This window comes from Natrix helvetica, assembly GCF_964273705.1.
Source record: "Natrix helvetica genome assembly, chromosome: 2".
NCBI classification, from domain to species: Eukaryota; Metazoa; Chordata; class Lepidosauria; order Squamata; family Natricidae; genus Natrix; species Natrix helvetica.
The window spans coordinates 291640237-291657181 of record NC_138552.1 but is presented as its reverse complement, the minus strand read 5'-3'; the positions used below and the strand labels follow the sequence as shown (position 1 = coordinate 291657181).

Below are 16945 nucleotides of genomic sequence, written 5' to 3'. Positions count from 1 at the left end.
GTGAAGTAGCCTATTAAAAGTAAGACTGCAGACAGACAACAGCAGTTTTTAAGGGAGCAAATGATGTATTGGAGGTTAGATCATCTTATCTACCAAGGAGGTCCAAAGATTTTAGAATGAGACTGGGAAAGTAATAAAAAAGTGGGGTATTGCTTCTTCTTTTTTTGGCAATGGAAGGCAGAATATATTCATGTATCCGAAGTCACATTTGCAAGGCACTGTTGATCGTGCAATAAATACATAAAATATCCAGCAACATGCCTATCCTCTGGACAACTGATATCTTTGTTGAAAAATGTTAAAATAGAATCATGAGCTCCTCAGCTGCTGAACGTTATGACTTGAATTCAAAGAGCTGCTCGTCATCTACCTAACATGCGCCGCACGTCTACGGTTTTTCAACCGCATCCACTTCACTCTCTGACGACCCTCTGGGAAGTATTGATAAGGAACAGAAAGGTGGGAGTCAGAATGAAAAATGCAACTCTTAACATTCACAGGTTTAAAGTTACCCTTGCAAATCGATGAAGGGGGACGCAGCCTCAAAGGCAGAAATGACTGTTTTGCATGCAGACAATTCCAAGTTCAATTTGACTTTTCCACTTAGGACAATTGGTTAAACTACTTGATGGGATGAGAGGGTCTCACGGTATAGCATAGCAATGGTGGACCTCTGACACGCTATGCCGTTTTTGGTGACATGCCAAGGCCTCTGAAAGTTGCACCAGAAGGCCTTGCTCTAAGACACCTAAAATTGTGCAAACATTCACACATGCTTTTCTCAGATTCCATAGTCCCCACAAGAGCGTAGACCTCCTGCGCAAATTTCAGAGGGTCTGGAGAGGAGAGTCCAGAAGAGAGGAGAGTCTAAAGCAGGAATCCCCAAACCTGGCAACTTTAAGACTTGTAGACTTCAATTCCCAGAATTCTATGCTGGAGCATTTGGGGAGTTGAAGTCCACAAGTCTTAAAGTTGCCAAGTTTGGGGACCCCTGCTCTAGAGAGACCACTTTTGGGAGGGGGGGTTGATACATAAGAAATGTTCTGAATTTTTGACACACTGAGCCCAAAAAGTTCACCATCACTGATATAGTGACTAAGATGCTGTCTTAAAAAGAGTATGCAAGTCCTTACTTAGGCATTAAATCCAGCTGGATGATTTGAGGCCAGTCACTCTCAATTCATCCTACCTTACAACAGGATTATTGTTGGGGGGGGGGGATGGGAGGCAGGAACTGCACACAGCCTGGAGCTGACCAAAAATAAATGGCAGAATAATAAATGCCTAAAAATTCAGCAGATAGTAGCAAATTAGAGAGACAAATTCAGAGAATTCATATGACATACTGAGATAAATTTGTTTAGATACTGGTTTAGCAGTTAACAAATGACACAGGTGGTCCCATTTCGAGTTTGTTTACAGTTTTTGTCTGAATTAGGGAGCGTGGTTTTCTGAGAATTGAGGCTAATTCGGTCTTGTCATTTCAAAGATAAAATAGGTCCTTCTGAAAAGTGAAAGTCTGCATCAATCAATCATTAATTATACTTCATGTCTATGTAATCTTACACAGAGGCCATAACCTGCTCTTGTAGATCTCTGCAAATCAAAAGATAGTTCAGTAATACATCCTTTCTCATTCTGGACGTTTTATTTCTAGCAAATAACACAAGCCAGCAAAGCTTAAACAGATACTCCTACACATCTGTTGGCCTTTGCTCAGAAACTGCCAAGGACAAAAATAGGTTTTATGTGCTAAGTTACAGTTCAGCATTACAGCAGAGAGCCTATGCAAGTTATGACTGAACAAACTCTTGATGACAAAATAAGGAAGCTACAGATTTACCACTACAATGTTTAGCTCCCTCTCCTTTTAAGGAATCTCTTTTTCGCATGCACTGCTCAATTCCAAGACTATAGACTATACCCATTTCTTTTTCTTATCAAAATGTTTTAACAACATTTAAATTACTTTAATTACAGCATTACAAAGAGAGGTTTTTCTTTTAAAAAAATTAACCCCTATTAGTTTATATTTATGATTCAACTGGTACCTTAGCAATAATAATTTCTCAATTTGTTACATACTATACATCAGAACTACCATAGAATTTCTTAGATAGTGGCAAACTGAGCTATAAAACTGAATGTTCCCTTTTCAAGCTTTGCTTCTGTCACAAACTTATTAGGGTCTCACAAACATGCAATTTAACAGGATGTAGCTGAACTGTGATAAAGTACATGCTTCATGTACAGAATATATGTGATCCTGGCACAACAATTAAAACATATTTAACAGAGAAGACCTCAGGTTGGGGTCTTAAATAACCAACAAAGGGTTAGAGGGATAAATTACCAGACACTAGGCTTGATTATTTAATTTTATAATTTATTTATTTAATTTTATTTATTTATAACGTTTATTGGCTGCCCATCTTATACCCCTCTAAGGTTATTCCAGGCAGTTTACAGTAATAAATATATATCTACATTAAATCATAAAGTAACATTATATCACTTTGGCAAGAGGAAAGATCTGTGATACTCTTAAAGTATAGAGTATTAAGTGTGGGTAATCTACAGTTAGATTCACAGTCTAACACTGGTGGAAAAGAACGTTGGTCCTCGCCTGAACGTTGCTTTTAAGTAGAATTGAGGGAGGGGTTACGCGTGGGTATTCTTAAAGCCTGATTGGTCCAGAGACTGAGGGAAATTTCTTTAATGTTCCACCATTCCCTGTTGGTTCCCAGTTTCCTCTCAACATTGGTGGAAACTTAATGATTCAAGTCCTAACCAAGGATCTAAGAATTATTAGGGTAGCAACTAAGAATATAGACAATTCCAAGCAAAGTGAGGTGTTGGTTTTTTTTAATTAGGGGCTCTCAGGTCTAATAAATTCAGAGTTTCCAGATGCAAGAAGTGCTTTAGGTATCACTCAAGAGCTCCAATCACAATTGGGAATAACAATGGATTCATTTTTCTATAAGCGTTCAAACCTCAGTCTGTCTGCAAGTCCTTCTATTTTGCAATTTTTTCCAAATGTTTTTCCTCAATTCTAGCTTTACCAGAAATAGCAGCACCAATAAACCAGACTTCCTCCTTTTCAATAACTGCTATATCATATTATTATGGTCCATCACACAATCAGTCAGATGTTTAGACCGGATTTGGCATTTTTACCCACCTATAAAGTCCTTCCTAAAGATCTGGGATAAGGAGATGTTTGATGATGTGAAAGGTTTATCATCACAGGATTAATTTATTTTGATCTCTTGATCATCTCAAGTATTTTACTTTCATAACTCAGTGAATAAAACTTAAAGCATATACTTAAACACTCATCTGATATCTACAGTTCTATCTGTGAGGTCCTTGGTGCTCTCTCTGAGCCTGATTATTTTCCTTCAGGTGTTTTGTTACCCAAATAGGTAGCATCATCAGTGCCAGTTATTATTTTACAGTTACATTATTTGTTAGTTCCTTGTAACTCCCTGAAGCAGCAATACTTAAAACAAGAAGCATCTTAGAATCGGAAGGAAACTTTTTTTTTACAATATGAAGAATTATCTTCTCTTATCTACGATATCACCTGTCTATTTCGCTAAACATACATCTGTGTCCACTCTTTTAATATTTTAAATTTATTTTAGTACCTTTATATATTTTATACATGTTCACCTTAATTGCTTTGCCCCTCACCTGGGTTATTCAAGGTAGCTAACAAAAACTGAAATACAAAATAGAACCATAAAAATATACACACATGCATACATACATACACACTAAAGAAATACACCTTCTGCCTGTTCCAAAAGCAGAAAAAATGAAGGCCAAGCTTCACTGCAGAGGGAGTAAATTCCACAGCCTAGAAGGGAGAGAAAGCTGTCTCTCCTGTACTCGAGAAAAATGAACTTCTGACAGCATTGGCTTCTTAACGTCTGGACAGGTTTAGGAAAATTCCTTAGATAACAATATTAAGTCCTGTGGTAAAGGACTTACCTTTTAGGTGTTTTGCCCCCCCTGTTATTGCTGCTAGGATAACAGCCATGCATCCAATATTCTTAGCAATATACTGATTAGCTTTGAGCTGTTGAATGCATAAAGCTTTTCCTTTCTCCTGTTATAGCAAATAAAGGGAGATCTCACAAGAGCCCAGAGACGGTGCTGTTTCATTGCCACAGCAAGTCCTGAGCCAGACAGAAGACGCACACAGCAAAATTGTCATGATATAAAAATGGGAATGCTTTGAGTAGCTGTTCATCGCACAATTTTGCCCCTCAGATGTTTTGGACCATTACTATTTTGCCACTGATCAAACAATATAAAGGGTAGAAGCTTAAATCCAAAAAGACATTAGAAAGCACCATATTGCTTGCTCCTGACCTATATTATAGCGTATACTGTAATTACTGCTAATGTTACAACACGGCTTCTACATTAACTGACTATATATTATGTTATTAAGCAATCTAATAGCTGAAGTTTTTCAGCGATAATTAAATTAAATACATTAAATGGAAGAAAAATCATTGAAACAGAATAGGTCAAATTAAAAGTTGCCAGCAGGACACAGCAAAGCCAGAAAGTAAAAACAGCAGCACAGTAAGGTTATGCAAAGCACACAAACAATTCTACTTCCTAAAATACCTGTAACCAAAAACACCACAATACAATACACAATACAGATGAGCCTTGCTAGAGAACGATCCATTTGCCCCAAAAAACGAGCCTAGGATTTACATAATTAATTCAATGTTATCTATAACAATTAAAATCAAACACTGATCATGCATACTTCCATTTTGTATTCATTAGAACAGCCTTATCAAGAATTTTTAATTTTGTTTCACAATATTTTATACCACTAAGGGGTCCTCGGTGCTCTCTGAGCTTGGTTGTTTTGTTACAGGTTTGTTATTGTCTCTTCCATATATCTAGGAGGTCATATACTCCCTATGGAGAATACAGTAATCAGATTCCCAAGATGGCAATGAAATGGATTCCCCTCCTGATATCAAACAACCAAGAGGACATCCTCGAAATACAGCCAGTCCTCGACTTACAACAGTTCATTTAGTGGCCATTCAAAGTTACAGCTGCACTGAAAAAAGTGCCTTATGACCAGTTTTCACACTCACGACTGTTGCAGCATCCCAATGGTCATGCGATCACATGTGAGACACTTGACAACTGACTCATATTTATGATGATTGCAGTGTCCTGGGGCCACCTTCTGACAAGCAAAGTCAATAGGGAAGTCAGGTTGACTTAAGAACCATATTACTAACTTAATCATTGCACTGATTCACTTAACAATCCCGGCAAGAAAAGTTGTAAAATGGGGCAAAATTCTCTTAGCGAATTTCTCACTTAGCAACAGCAATTTGGGGCTCAATCATGGTTGCAACTTGAGGGCTACCTGTACATGGCAAAGAACATTGAGAGACAACCTAAAGACTTTAAATATCACGAGAAGATGCTGACAGACTCGCCCAAAACCGAAAATACTGGAGATCCTTTGTTGCCAAATAGGTTACATAGCATGGGATGAACTAATGCTAAAATCTTCCATATACAGTATGTTATTTGCACTGATCTTACTTAAATTCGATAAGTTTGGTGACACAGGAAGGTTATGATTCTGGATGTAAATTAAAAGGGAATACCCATTTTAGACAATTGGGTAAAGATGGTGGGAACTGTGACTGCTTTCCATTTTCATTCCATTCTCTTAATGTGTCTATTAGTCTTGAGGATCTGTAGGAAACAACTCTTAGCTTTTTCATGTGTGGCAGTTAGAATATGTAAATGTTTAAGTTACAATAATATAGCATGTAGAAGATGTTAACTTTTCAAGGATTAAATATGACATTTCAACATAGATGAGCATCTTTACGTAAAGCATGCTGTTGCCAAAGTCAAGCTCACACACCATCTTGCTAGGATAGGTGATGAAAAAATAGCTTAAATAGCCTATATTTAAATAAGTGCTTGGAAGGTGATGCTTCTAAAATTAGAGGGAACGTCCAAATGTTCTGAAGACCACTGATACCCAGCTTTACAGCTGAACTACGCTGATTTATTTTCAGATTAAACCAACACGTCACTTTCTATGTAAAGTAAAGCCCTCTTTTTAGAACACAACAAATTAACTTGTTCTGGGCTATTTATAACCTCCCCTTCCCTCAAATTCTTGCCACTATTTTATCAAACCTTGTTTTAACCTTTCAATTTTACTGTTTTTATTCTCAATAGAACAAATGCAATGAACATGGTTTGTTTGTTTTTCAAACGCTAATTTAAAGATTTAATACTTTATTTCTTGTGTACTTGCCATTTCTTGAGTACTTTCAAGAACTATACTTATGAGCTACTGACACAGGAGACTTTACATCAGGCAATTCAAATCTGCTAAGCCTATTTTGAAAGTTTCTACAAAACCCAACTTAAACTTACACGTTTTTTTTCTCCAAGTATTTTTGTTTGGATTTTTTAAAAATGCCTATGCTTTAGTTATGTACAGGTAATCCATATTATTAGTTAAAAATATAACCCTCTTAGCCTAAATAGATACTTAATTCTTGCAACAACCTGGGGAGAAAACTGTTGACAGCAAAAAGGGGATTAATCAGCAGTATGTGCAAATGCATAAACAACTGTGAAACGATGCACGTTATTCACTCCTACCAATTACTAGTATAATTATATTAAGAACATAAATTGGTGTGTACAGTACCCAGTCAGACTACTTGTTCATGTGGCCAATACTATCAGCCAGTGAAGGGTGCCATCACCTGCTACTTAATCCTTTTAACTAAAGATGTCAAGAACTCAGTTTAAGAGCTTGTTTATGCTAAGTAGGTAAACTGTAGAAACAAAGGCACTCATAGCCCTCCATTCATTCAAGATGGTAGTTTGATCAGCCAAAACAGATCCTACCTACACTTCGTTTTCTTTTTAAATACAGCACTTCTCCTGACCCAAAAACCTTCCATTTAAAAGAAGGAAAAATAGCCACAATTTTTAGGAGAATTTGACACAATTTTCCTATGGATGTAACAAAACTGACACAAATTACCCAAATCTTGCACTTTCCTCATGACCAGACCTGTAAATTCAACACAATTTCCAAATGTGGGTAAGGCTAGACCAAATTTCAGATACCGAAATAAAGCCATCCATACATCCTCTTGCAACATTTTTCCCAGAGAAGAAGCCACAACATTCCAAGCACAAATATGTGGGCCTTTACCATCCTTGCTTGTTTTCATACTGCACTAAAGCTGTGGCCCTTGTAACCACGTGAAAATTCCACACAGTACTAAGCAGAGTCTGCGACCCTTCACAGTCCCACATTAGTAAAAACAGCGGCATACACTTATACGGAGCTTAAAATATAAAAAATATAATCATTTGGAGCAGAAACAAAACAGTACTGTATGAGGAAACACCACGACACACGTTTCATCCTCTTTGTTTAAAGCCAAGCCTGTCAAAGCCAGTAAACTAGCAAAACCATTTCTAAGTGGGATATAATAAATACCTAACAGAAAGTCAAGGGGAAAAATGTTATACTTGAAGAATGGTACCACCACAAAAGGAATACAAGAGCTTATCTATCCGTGCCTTTACCTGCTAGGTCATGATGAATTAGGTCTGAAAAATTGGGGTCATCACCCCACCAGAAGATCCATAGCTCTCTGCGCCCAGGCCTTTGGTCTCGTCGCCATACACTCAAGACGTCGGCCTTCAGGCAACGACTGTAACTGCTTAAGATGGGATCTTCTTCCGTTACAGGGAAAAGAATTGGAGCAGACGTTGGGCCCTGCCATACGTATCGTTTCCATTTAATCCCAGTTAAGTCAGCCTGAAAGAAAAATCGAACAGGTATTAAGAGCAGAAAGAACCGGATGTTCTTCTTCTAAAGTTTCAAACTTTTATGAAATGCAGAGTTCTCTAGTGATTTCAAGCAAACTTTTTTTTTCTTATTCTAGTGAAGAAACGCTTGACACTTTAGAAATTGCAAAATAATTTGTCTTGCGGGTGATAAACATTTGAAGCCATAGCAACTTCGTTTAGTCAATCTGTGCTCCATAAAGTAAGTGGCAGCAGTGTTGTTACTCAAACACAGTAAAATTCCATTCTAGGATGTAAAAAAAAAATGTTTTCAATAATGCCAGGGCACATTCCAGATATTTTGGACTTTACTTCTCGTGTCACCCAGTCAGCATGTCTAATGATAAAGTATTGAGAGAGCAGTCAAAACATCTAAAAGGTTATTCTGAATGGCTGCCTCTCATTGGTTGTATCTACTGATTATCCCCATTTAAAGAACCTGCACAGAGAGAGAGAGAAAGAGAGAGAGACCATTTGTCAGAAATGCAAACACACCTCAGCCATAAGCCCCTCATTAGCAAAGTTATTTAGTACTTGAGACATAATTAAACAGAACCAAACCGGCTTTAAATACATGAATTCCAATAAAAGCATTAACTTCTGCTATTTCTACCAGAGGAATGGAGAGCGGAGAGATAGCAAAATAAACTAAGACATTTTTGAAGCATAATTCAAAAGAACTTTTTAAGGAAACCTTCCACCTCTTCTTTCCAGCTATGAAATACCACCACACTGCTCCCTCACAAATGGGGTCTACAAATTATCATGGAAATTGCCTGGGCTCAATTTCAACTATCTTACATGTTCTATTCAATATATTACTTCCCTTTCAGCAGAATATATATATATATATATATATATATATATATTTCCCCGTTTCTTTAATCTCAGCAAGAACAATCCTGCTGGCTCCTTGGAGTAGCCAAATTTGCAGCAGTTGGTGCATTTGAAATTTGGGGGGGGGGGGGGGTGTTTGAATAGTGATAATTCTGCGAATGGGCCAGCCTTGCTGATATATTCCAGCTTCTTGAATTCCTTGCACCAGTCATCCAAAGCAATTCACCTACTTTTACCAACCAGTCAAGGCAGCTACCAATCGGCATTTAAATAAAACTCCAGAAAGAGGTCAAAACCCTGGCTAGGAAACTCAAGTGGATTCCACCAAAGGAAGAAGGAAAACAATGTTATAAAAGAGCATGTTTGCCTCCATCCATCCTTTTTTTTAAAATAAAAAACAACCAAACTGGAGCCTACAAATAACAAGGCACATCCCCCCCAGAAGCACTGTATCTACAATCTGAGTAGGGTTCTACTATTAGGGGAGTTGGGGGGAAGGCAGAAGTTAGCTTGAGGGGGGAAAAAGTGGGGGGAGGAGAGGCATGCCTTGGGCTACAGCTAGACAGAATGAAAATGAGCCGAGATCAAATAAACACACAAGAAATCAAGTTGCTAGTGCCACCACCTACAACAACCACAAGAACAATAACCCAAAAAAAGGAGGCCGGAGAGAGAAAACGAAAGTTTGCGGGGAGGGGGGGGGAAGCAAGATGATAAACAAAGGACTGGAGGAGGAAAGCGCTGGGAGAGAAAAGAAGAGTGCAAAAGAGACTTGTAAGCAAATCGCCTTGCCAGAAGGAAGGAGAAAAGGGGGGGAGGGCATAGGGAGAATTGGGCGACTCCTGGCTAAGGCCTACTCCAGAGGACTCCTCCAAGCAGAATGCTAAAAATGGCTGCTTTGCTTCCATTCCTCTCTCTCTCTCTCCCCCCACCTTCTTTTCCTCCTCTTTGCTGGCGATCTCATCTCTCTCTCTCTCTCTCTCCCCCTCCCCCCTTTCCCTTGCACGGTTTATCTCTTGCGATCTGCCCTTCAACGCCTCTTTCCCCCACTTCCCCCCCCCAAAAAAACCCCACAAGAAACACACACAAGCAACGCACACATACAAAGTAGCCACTCACCAGACAGAAAAGGTTGGAATGGCAATCTTCCAGGCTGGCCCCGTTCGGCACGAAGCTGGAACTCATCCTCACAGCCACAACCCGCACGCCATTATCCCACAAGCCTCCGACAAGAAAGAAAAGACAAGAGACAGGAGCGAGAGAGAGAGAGAAAGCGACACACACCACACCAGACCGAGAAGGAGGGAGACACAATCAAAGGGAGGGAGGGAGGGATGGGGCGGTGTGATGGGGGGGGGGGGGAAAGGGAAAGAGAGAACGGGCCTATTCCTTTTCTAAAACACACACACACGCACTGCAGGGAGAGAAAGAGAAGGGGTGACGGGGCTGCCCGGAGCAGGATGAAATAAGCTAACCCTAGGGAAAGAAAGAAAGGAAGGAAGGAAGGAAGGAAAGAAAAGAAATTTCAACGCCTCCCGGCCAGGCAAAAAGGTATAAAGATAAATCCGCGTAAAGAGGGAGGCGAGGAGAAGGCCGGCGAAGGCTGGAGGTGGAAGGGGGGGGGGGTTGGGATAGAGAATCCAAAAGGGCTGGCAAAAGGCGAGAGATTTACGATCTTCAGCCAGCCAGCAAGCGAAAGAGAGGAGGGGAAAGGAAGAGGAGAAGGAGGAGGAGGGCGGGTGTGAAGTAATCCAGGAATCGAGCCCGCTTGCTCCCTTTTAGCGCCTCGTTTTTCTCCCGTCACCCTGGATTGGCAAGAAAGACACCCGCGAAAGAGGGAGAGAGAGAAGAGCAGCGGCGGCGTCGGGGTGAAAAGCAAGGCGAGCCGAAGCTGGGCCCGAGCCTCTCCGCCGTTCTTCTCCCAGCTGCCTCGGGTCTCCCCGGCCGCTGGCCCGGTTCGGATGATCTGGGAACCCCGCAGGAGGGAACTTCCACTTTGGAGTCGGCCCCGTCGTCGCGACTTCTTTTTGCCAGCCCCGGGTTTCCCTTCGGCTTCCTTATGGGGAGGGAAAAAAGGGGACACTCAAGTCGCGTTTTTGTTTTTCCTCCACCGCTTTTTTTAAGGAGCCGCCTTGAAAATCTTCCGACTTCCCATGGAAGTGAAAATCCAGGGCTTGGGTGTTTGGTTTTCCAGTCCGGGTGAAAGGAGTCTTTTCCTTTGCTGCTTTTCCCCCCCCCCCCCCTTTTCTTTTTGCAAATAGTGGAGTCAAAAGAAAATAAAGTCAGTTTCCAGGAAGGTGATTTCTTCCCAACTCAAATTCAGACGCTTTTCCGGGAGGTGGGGGGAAGAGGAATCACAATTCTCCTATTCTCTTACGATTTTTTTAAAAAAAACAAAATTAACCCTCCCCCCCAAAAAAAAGCCTTCCTTGTCCCTGGATACAGTAGATCCCTTCAAGCCTCGATGAAAATAAAAATAAAAAACGAGGGTGAATTCCTTGCTTCCCCACCGCACCAAAAAAATACTCTTCCAAAAGAGGAGAAAACCAACCAAATTTCCACCACCACCCACTTCCCCAAAAATAACTTTTGGAAAGTGAAGATTTTTTTTCCCTCCAGATAGGAAGCAACTAATTCGGCTCCCCTTGATTTCCTTTCTGCAAACCAAGAAGGCCAAGAAACTTCCTTTTTTTAAAGAGACGAAAGGGAGAAAGAAAACAATATCTTCCTCCAAAACGATACAAAAATCAAAGTAATCGCGAACGATTTAGGCTTTCCCCCCCAAATCAATTCTTGCAGGAGTTGCAGAGATGGGGTTGTGGTGGTGGGAGGAAAAATTAGCTTACCCCCCCTCTCTCTCCCAAGTAATAAGTACTGGAAACAAGTTTTTCTTTCTTTCTTGGTAATTCCTCTAAATTCGCCCTTTGTTTTTTCCAAAATGCAAGTTTTCTTCCACAAGCCTTTTCTTCTTTCCTCAAGATCCCCTCCCCTTCAAAAAAAAAAACCAAAACACCCCAATGAAACTTTTTCTTCTTCTTCTTTGCACCTGGGAAGAGAAGTTGAAATTCCTCCGGTTACTATGTATTTTTTTAAAAAAAACCAAAGAGGAAAGAAAATCTGGAATAACGATCAGCCACTGGAATTGTTCTTGCTCTTTTCCCCCCCTTCAGAAGTGATATTGGGAGAAGGGGGGGATCTCTTCTCTTTTCCAGTTATTGATTGATCCTCCAGAGACGTTTGAGGCGAGAGACCCCAGCGAGAGGGGTTGCCCCCCCCTCAAAATAAGAGAGGAGGATTTATAGACTTTTCTTTAAGACTTTTTCCAATATAAATACACGTCTCGGGCCTCCCCGGGAGTAGGAAGACGAAGAGACCCTCTTTTTTTGTCCTTAAAATTAAAATTCCTGAGGCGATTTGGGGCTCTGGGGCTTCCTCCCCGCCCCCCCACGAAGGCTTTTGACAGGTGAGGACCGAGGAGACGACTTCGCGAGCGGGGGTATGTGTGAATATATCCAGGGCCCCCCCTCTCCGCCGGCGCAGCGTTTCCTCTCTTCGCTTCCTCGGCGTCTCTTCTTCTTCTTCCCTCAGCGGTGCCTCTGTCGGCGGCTTCCCAGCCGAGGCATCCTGAGCGCCGGATGCCCTTCTCCGCCTTCCTCCTCCTGCGCAGCCGCCGCCGCCGCCGCCGCCTTCGCTGACTCGGCCGTCTCCTTCAGCGGGTCTCCCCCATGCCGCCGCCGCCGCCGTTTCCCCGCTTTCCCCTCTCAATATTCGGGCTGTGTCGGACGGCTCCCTCCCCTCACAGCCTTATTTCGGCCAATGTTTTTTTTTTCACCACCACCACCTCCCTCAATCTCGCCTCGCTTCTCTAATGGCGGCCGCGAGCAGGCGAGCGTCGGAAGGGAGCAGGCTCCGCCCCTTGCAAAGCCATTGGCCGCCCTCTTTCAGAAGGCCTGCCCTTTCAAACCACCTCGGCGCCGCGGATTGGGCGAGCGCCCGTCACGTGGGGAAGGCGCCCGTCATTGGCTGGTCGAGGTAGCCGAAAGGGGCGGGGCGGAGGGGCGGCGGTATAAAAGGCCGAGCGGCAGAGGCAGGGCCGTCGGAGTAGCGAAGGCGGTTGACGCTCGATGGAGACAGGGATGAGGGGGAAGAGCGAAAGGGAAAGACCAGGGAAGCCCGGCGGTCAGCTGGCGTGAAAGGCGCCTGAGGAGAGAGCGCCATCTAGAGGGCCGGTGGAGAGATCGCAGGGGGAAAATCCTAGAAGGGTGTTGGAGGTTATATATTTTTGTTTACACTTGCTCCTCTTAAATTGCATTTACATTGAAGTCCTTTGAAGGGGTTAGCTTGGAATTCAGGTTTTATTTCCGTGATATATTTTTTTCCACTGAAGTTGAGCTGAGGGGTTTTTGTTTTTTTTGCACTTTTCATTACTGGTAGTCATTGAATGACTGCCTCATACAGTAACAGTTCACAGGACAGGGATGAAAAAGATAACACTGTGACTTTGCGGGTCAGAAAATCAAAAGAAAGTGGAAGTTAGATTGCAAGCACAGTTGTTTCATTTAGTGACTACTTCGCTTAAGAACGAAGTCACTGCTCCCGATTGTAGTCGCTACAATGAGGCCCACCTTTATTTCTATGGGAGCATCTTGGGGATGGAGTACAAATTAATTAAACATTATTTGATTGTCAGCATTGGTATTTGATTTCAAATGGTCTGAAGTCTTCTGTTGTAAATATATATACCAAAAACACCAGTCTGAAGATGGCGAGTGAGACCTCACCGAAACGTTGCCAAGACAATCTCAATCTTACATGGGAAAAGACCCGAATACAACAAGACATATGTATGTATGTATGTATGTATGTATGTATAGTAAGTAAGTAAAGTGTGGTTGGAGCTGCTGTCTTTCTATAAATCTTGGTGGGGTATGTGTGGAGTGCTGGCTTTGTTGCTGTAACTGGGTTGATTGGCGTGGGGTTCGTTTGTTGACTAAGGCTGGTTTCCAGATGTCTGGTAAGCGGGAGGTATCGTCACGTTTATTCATGTTTTAGGGGTGTTTCTCTATTTCTATGGCTTCCATAATTATTCTCTTGTTGAAGTGTTCTTACTACGCCTTACTCGCACAAGCACGAAGCTGAAAATACCAGCCTGAAGATGGCAAGTGAGACCTCACCGAAACGTTGCCAAGACAATCTCAATCTTACATGGGAAAAGACCCGAATACAACAAGACATATGTGTGTATGTATGTATGTATGTATGTATGTATGTATGTATAGTAAGTAAGTAAAGTGTGGTTGGAGCTGCTGTCTTTCTATAAATCTTGGTGGGGGGGGGGGTGTGGAGTGCTGGCTTTGTTGCTGTAACTGGGTTGATTGGCTGTGTAGTTGCATCCTGATTGGTAGATGGAGTTGATGTTTGTAGATTGGTTGGATGTTTTGTATCATCCTGTGTGGCTGAGGTGTTGGCTGTGTGACCGTTGTTCTTTTGTGTTGTAACGACTTGGGTGGTGGGTGGGGTTCATTTGTTGACTAAGGCTGGTTTCCAGATGTCTGGTAAGCGGGGGGTATCGTCACGTTTATTCATGTTTTAGGGGTGTTTCTCTATTTCTATGGCTTCCATAATTATTCTCTTGTTGAAGTGTTCTTACTACGCCTTACTCGCACAAGCACGAAGCTGAAAATACCAGCCTGAAGATGGCGAGTGAGACCTCACAGAAACGTTGCCAAGTCAATCTCAATCTTACACGGGAAAAGACCCAAATATAACAAGACCAGCATACCTACAACCGTGAAAATCTACAAAACAAATATCTTACCTCTATGGGGAGGAAACCTTCCTGCTCACCTGGACCTACGAGAAACTTGAAATCCGAAGAGCCACCATCTTATGTGACCTCACATTCCTACACAACTGCCGAGACAAAAGCCTGATCCCCACATGCTTCCAACTAAAATTCCATTCTAAAACCTCAGCCATCAAAAGGATCCTGAAAAGAACTGAATTAGCCCTAATCAGAAATCCAAACTCCAAAGGAAAAGATTCCTACTAGACCAAACCAACCGGGACCTACTCACTCTTCACCTCAAACTCAGCAACAAAAGCCACCCAGCACTCTGGGACAAATCCAAACAACTAGCCCTCTGGAGAGCCAAAACAGAAACCTCCAGAAGACAGACACACACACCAACAAACTCCACAGACTAGAAAAACAACAGAAGCCCAACCCTCCTTCACAGTAGCTCATGAAACAAACAGTACACAACATATCAGACAGAATCCTCACCACAGCAGAAACCAATGTCCTTTCCAGAGGATTCAACTTTGCAGTCGCCCCCAAACACATCCCCACTGAAGACATCATATACGGAGTTGAAGCTGCACTCACCAAAATCAACCCAGATGAAGCCAATAAAATCAGACTTGAAGTCACCAACGTCCTCTGCTCCAGCAATCCACCCAGAAGCAACTTACAGAAAGAAGAACAAAAAGCACTCACCAACTTGAGGAAAGACAACATAATCATTCTCCCAGCAGACAAAGGTAACGCCACAGTGGTGATGAACACATCTGACTACCAAGCCAAACTATCCAATCTACTCCAAGACCCCGCTTACAAACCTCTAAACACAGACTCCACCACCTACCTGGAAAACACCACCAAATCCAAAATAAAAGCCTCTCCCATCAATGAAAAGATCCAGCAAAGAGTAATCCCCAGAGAGAAATCATCCAGATGCCCCAAGCTCTATGGCCTCCCTAAGATACACAAAGAAGGAACACCACTCAGACCCATAGTCAGCTCCATAGGCTCACCTCTACAGAATCTTGCCAAATTCCTCGCCAAACAACTCCAACTTTACGCAGAATCCATCACCTCACACATACAAAACTCACTCCACTTCATAGAAACAATAAAGAAACAAAACCTACAACCCAGCGTCCTACTCGTGAGCTTCAATGTCATATCCCTCTTCACCCAAGTGCCTATTAAAGAAGCCTTGACAGCTATCCAGAACAAACACAACCCCCCATAAAACATCCTGGACCTGACCAACCACTGCCTAACCAACACATACTTTATCCACAATGGACAAAGATATAAACAGATAGAAGGAGCACCCATGGGATCACCCCTCTTACCTGTCATCGCAAACCTATACATGGAACATTTTGAAACCAACGCCTTAGGTAAATCTGAAGACACAAACCCAAACTCTGGCTTAGATATGTAGATGACACTTTCGTAATTTGGCCACACGGGAAGGAAAAACTGGACAACTTCCTCACACATCTCAACAGCCTACACCCCAAAATACAATTTACTACGGAAATAGAAGCTAACAACCAACTTCCCTTTCTGGACGTCCTAATCTACAAAAAACCCAATGGATCCCTAGGACACACCATCTACCAGAAAAAAACACACACCACTTAACTTAACTTTATTGGATTTCTAGACCGCCCCTCTCTCAAAAGAGACTTGGGGCGGTGTACAGTCATATTAAAATAGTTAAACAGTAAATATACATATTATAAGTATAAAATAAATAAATTAAACATAGGACTGGAGGAGGTAGTAGAACTGCTACTTAAACCCACAATCCCAACACCACCCTGCACAGATCAACTCTGTAGCCAAGACCTCATCTCCAGAACCAAATGCCTAGCCAACAAAGACCACCTGAAAACTGAATTACACACTCTCACAAGCATATTAATCTCCAACGGATTCCAAAGAAAAACAATTACCTAATCCAAAGGGAGACTCCCCCTAAAAACCAAGATATAGAACAGGACAATGGCATCGCCCTCCTCCCTTACATCAAAGGCACCACAGATAAAATCAGCAAAATTCTCCACAAACACAATATCAAGACAGCCTTCAACACTGACCAAAAAATAGCCAACATCTTAAGAAACCCCAAAGACAAAATCCAGCTAGAAAACCAAGGAGTCTACAAAATACCATGCAAAATCTGCCTTGCAACATACATAGGACAAACGAACAGGAGAATAAATGCACGCATCGCAGAACACAAGAACGCAGTCAGAAAAAAAACTTCCTCCCTTTTCCAGCATCTTAAAGCAACAGGACATGAAATTGATTTTGAAGGAACCAAATTAATCTTCAAAACAGAACGCTTCAACAAGAGAATAATTATGGAAGCCATCGAAATAGAGAAACACCCCCACAACATGAATAAACGTGACT

At 42.0% G+C, this 16945-nt stretch overlaps 1 protein-coding gene across 2 annotated transcripts in view; it reads right to left on the bottom strand.

Annotated features, from left to right (window-relative positions):
- Positions 1-11571, bottom strand: part of MED13 (mediator complex subunit 13) — a 176794-nt gene extending 165223 nt beyond the window's left edge. Inside the window, exons 1-2 of one of the 2 annotated variants that reach the window (XM_081945361.1) lie at positions 9850-11571; positions 7630-7864 (exon numbers count right to left, since the gene is read on the bottom strand). In XM_081945361.1, coding sequence (XP_081801487.1) covers positions 7630-7864; positions 9850-9915 — 301 coding nt within the window. In that variant the 5' untranslated portion in view covers positions 9916-11571. The remainder of the gene's footprint in view (positions 1-7629; positions 7865-9849) is intronic. The other variant, XM_081945360.1, reaches the window with a different exon arrangement.
- Positions 11572-16945: the final 5374 nt, after the last annotated feature.